The sequence below is a fragment of the Pundamilia nyererei genome, unplaced genomic scaffold (genome assembly GCF_000239375.1).
Source record: "Pundamilia nyererei isolate P.nyererei 1_Seehausen unplaced genomic scaffold, PunNye1.0 scaffold00089, whole genome shotgun sequence".
In the NCBI taxonomy this organism is placed as follows: Eukaryota; Metazoa; Chordata; class Actinopteri; order Cichliformes; family Cichlidae; genus Pundamilia; species Pundamilia nyererei.
Window position 1 is genome coordinate 1265652 of NW_005187490.1, and position 3000 is coordinate 1268651.

A 3000-nucleotide genomic window follows, 5' to 3' on the forward strand; every position below is an offset into this window, starting at 1 on the left:
CAAAGCCAATATACAGAGGCACTAGCATATAGAGTAGCATTCAATATACTCTAGGATCAAAATAAACCCCACTTCTATTGTATCTAGCTGTCAGAACTACAATACAGGAACGAGAATGCAGGCTAGAATGAGATTAATCCTCGAAATTCACAGCTACGAAGTGGCAGATAATCAGTACATAGCAGCTTATTATCTAATACATTCCAAAAAACAATTTGCCAAACACAGCTCAGAAAATAATAATAATAATAATAATAATAATAATAATAATAATAATAAAACCTCAACCGAAACACTCAAAATAGAGATCTCACAATATATTCCAATGTTGACAACTGCAACAAGTATGCTGGAGGTGAAAAAGAGAGAAATATCGTCGACCATGCTTCAGTAATTATTAAAAACAAACAGTCTTTGGTGCTGATTGGAGTAAAATACCAGCTGATATGACGGGTAAAGACACAGCTCTACTACACGGTGGGGGGAAAAGAAAGTCGAAAAACACTAGAAACACACAAATCAAGGCTATGCATCCACCCTGAAGGAATGTATCAAAACTGACAACAGGCTTCAATACATGGACCAAGAAAAAAAAAAAAAAAAAAAGAAGGTTTGCCTCACATGAATAATTTCAAACGATTATAACTCTAATACTCGATAGCCCAGCACTGATACTGTAAGTTAATAGGTTATTTCAAACACTGAAAAGCAGTTTAAAGTAAAAACATAAAAATTCATGTTTTTTTAAAGTCTATGCCACTCCCAAAATCTAGAACGTAAAATGCATTAATGCAAGTCTAGCCTAAATGCCAAATAATAAAAACACAGCAACCCAGAGTCTATCTAGATTGTATTGCAGTTACAGTAAACAGTGACAATACTGTTGTGAATTAAGTATTATAGTGAATAGAAAACGATTATCAAAATATCAAATCACTCTTTATGTACATAAAAAGCTCATTCAGTCAAAGCCCTATGTGTGCAGCCTCTAGCTAAAAGAAATCCATACTCTGACTTAGAAAGCACACCCAAGTCCAACGTTTGCCAATATTATAACATAAAAACAAGGATTAACCTCATATGTATCCAATAAGCCCATCTTATTTAAACTCTGTAGGTTAAGTGCTGCAAGACTATTTAAATGTACAATCTACTGTATAAGCTCCTGAAGTAACGTCAGAGACACTCGTTTTAAGGCACTAAGAGAGGGCAGCAGTACAGTCTGCCCGAAACAAAGAGGGGGTGGGGGGCTATCAGCGGTCGTCGATACACACTGGGATGGCTTAACAAACACACTCTGACCGGCTTGTACATGCTACAAGGCAATAAGGATAAAGGGGGAGAGAGGCTGGGCCGCCTGACAGCAACAACTACTGATTTCCAGCCGTGAATTAGATCATACTCTCTGAAAAACAACCACTGATGGGAGGTAACATGCAAAGGACACATTCTTAATTAAAATTTCCTTATTGTCATATGAATTCATTCACTCCCGTTGCGCTCTCTTTAAAGCTTTGCGGTTCTAATCTATTATTACTTCTGTTAGTCGATTTCACGGAGAGTCTTTCAGAGCTCAAGATGCTCCGACAATCAAAACATAATCAATGAATCGGGATTACAGGCTGGGAATTTCTTTGTCCTCCAAACTTTAAACGTCATCTTCGGCATTGTTACTTTTTTTCTTACTCTGTCCGCTATGATACGTTGTTTTCCATCTTCCCATCTTCTTCTTGCTCATCTTCATCATTACATGCGTCCATTTTGTGCTCTGCTGCTAGCTCTCCCGGCCCAGGTTGATGCCCCTGTCCACTTCCCGTGGCCCTTCCTGACCAGAAGGTACTGCTGTGGCCCTGCCCTGCTCCTCAGATATAAGAGAACTGGGGGTGGTGGCTGAGCTTGGTGGGGCTCAGAGGGAAGCCTGTGTAGGCGGCTGGGGAGGCCATGTAAGGGTGAGGAGGGGGCGGTGGAGGAGGGAAGGGAGGCTTGAACTGGTGGGGGTGGGCGGCGTATCCAGGCTGGTGGTGCGGGTGGATGGTTGGGGAAGGGAGGAGCCTGTGAGGGTGGGGAGCGGGGTGTCCAGGGTGGTGAGGGTGGGCGCTGATGCTCAGGGTCACCTGGTGAACTATAGCACCTCCTTGGGGGTGGGAAAGACCGTAGCCATGCTGGAGGAGAGGGGGAGGAGGTGGGCGAGAAGGCAGGATGGGGTGGGGATGGTGGGCGGTGGTGAGTGGGCCGCTGGGAGGGTAGGACAGCAGAGTGTGGGGGGCGGCTGAGGTGTGTGTGGGGCTGAAGGTGTGCGTGTGGACAGTAGGGGGAATGTAGGCGTGCGGCCGCAGAGGCCCATAGTTGCCGTTCCATTCTTTGCTGCTCTGGTTTGAAGCGTACGGCTGCACCTGAGGGAGAGGACAGACAAAGAAGACTCATTTAACACCAGGCGCAACTCACACAGGACACAGGAGCAGTCTGAGACCTCTGATATATGCGCATGCTCTTCTCTCTCAGAGTAAGACCAGAAGACTGACATTACTCGTATCTGTTGCTGTGAACATGAGCTCATAGATACACAGCCTAACGCTGCTGAGTTTTCGACTCCACTAAAAAACAAAAAAAACAACAAACTCTTGTTTTACTTTCAACTGGCAGCAACAAAAAACAATATTAGAGATTACTGATTTAGCTTTTTGATTCACAGGTGAACTCTGGGTGATATCTGGACATGTTGGAAACCATTACTGGCCTGAACGCACCAGCAGCCAGTCAACTGGCTCAACAAGTTTTTTTTGCTGGTCCTAAGCCACTGGTTAAGTCATTTCATGAACAGAGATTAGAAGAGCTCAGAAAAGGGAAACAAAAACTTTCAGCACCTCTGTAAGTAATCCATCGCAGACAAAGTGTATAAACAGCACATTGTCTTTCCATGTAATCTACGCTGTGAACCATTTCTTGGCTGAAAGCAGAAACTTTCAAGTTTTTGCCAGTACGCGACCACACACAACCACA

General features: G+C 43.8%; 1 protein-coding gene across 1 annotated transcript in view; it reads right to left on the minus strand.

Moving 5' to 3' along the window:
* Nucleotides 1-833: 833 nt before the first annotated feature.
* hipk3a (homeodomain interacting protein kinase 3a) overlaps nt 834-3000 on the minus strand; it is a 28355-nt gene continuing 26188 nt past the window's right edge. Inside the window, exon 18 of the mRNA XM_005739154.2 lies at nt 834-2393. Coding sequence (XP_005739211.1) covers nt 1863-2393 — 531 coding nt within the window. The 3' untranslated portion in view covers nt 834-1862. The remainder of the gene's footprint in view (nt 2394-3000) is intronic.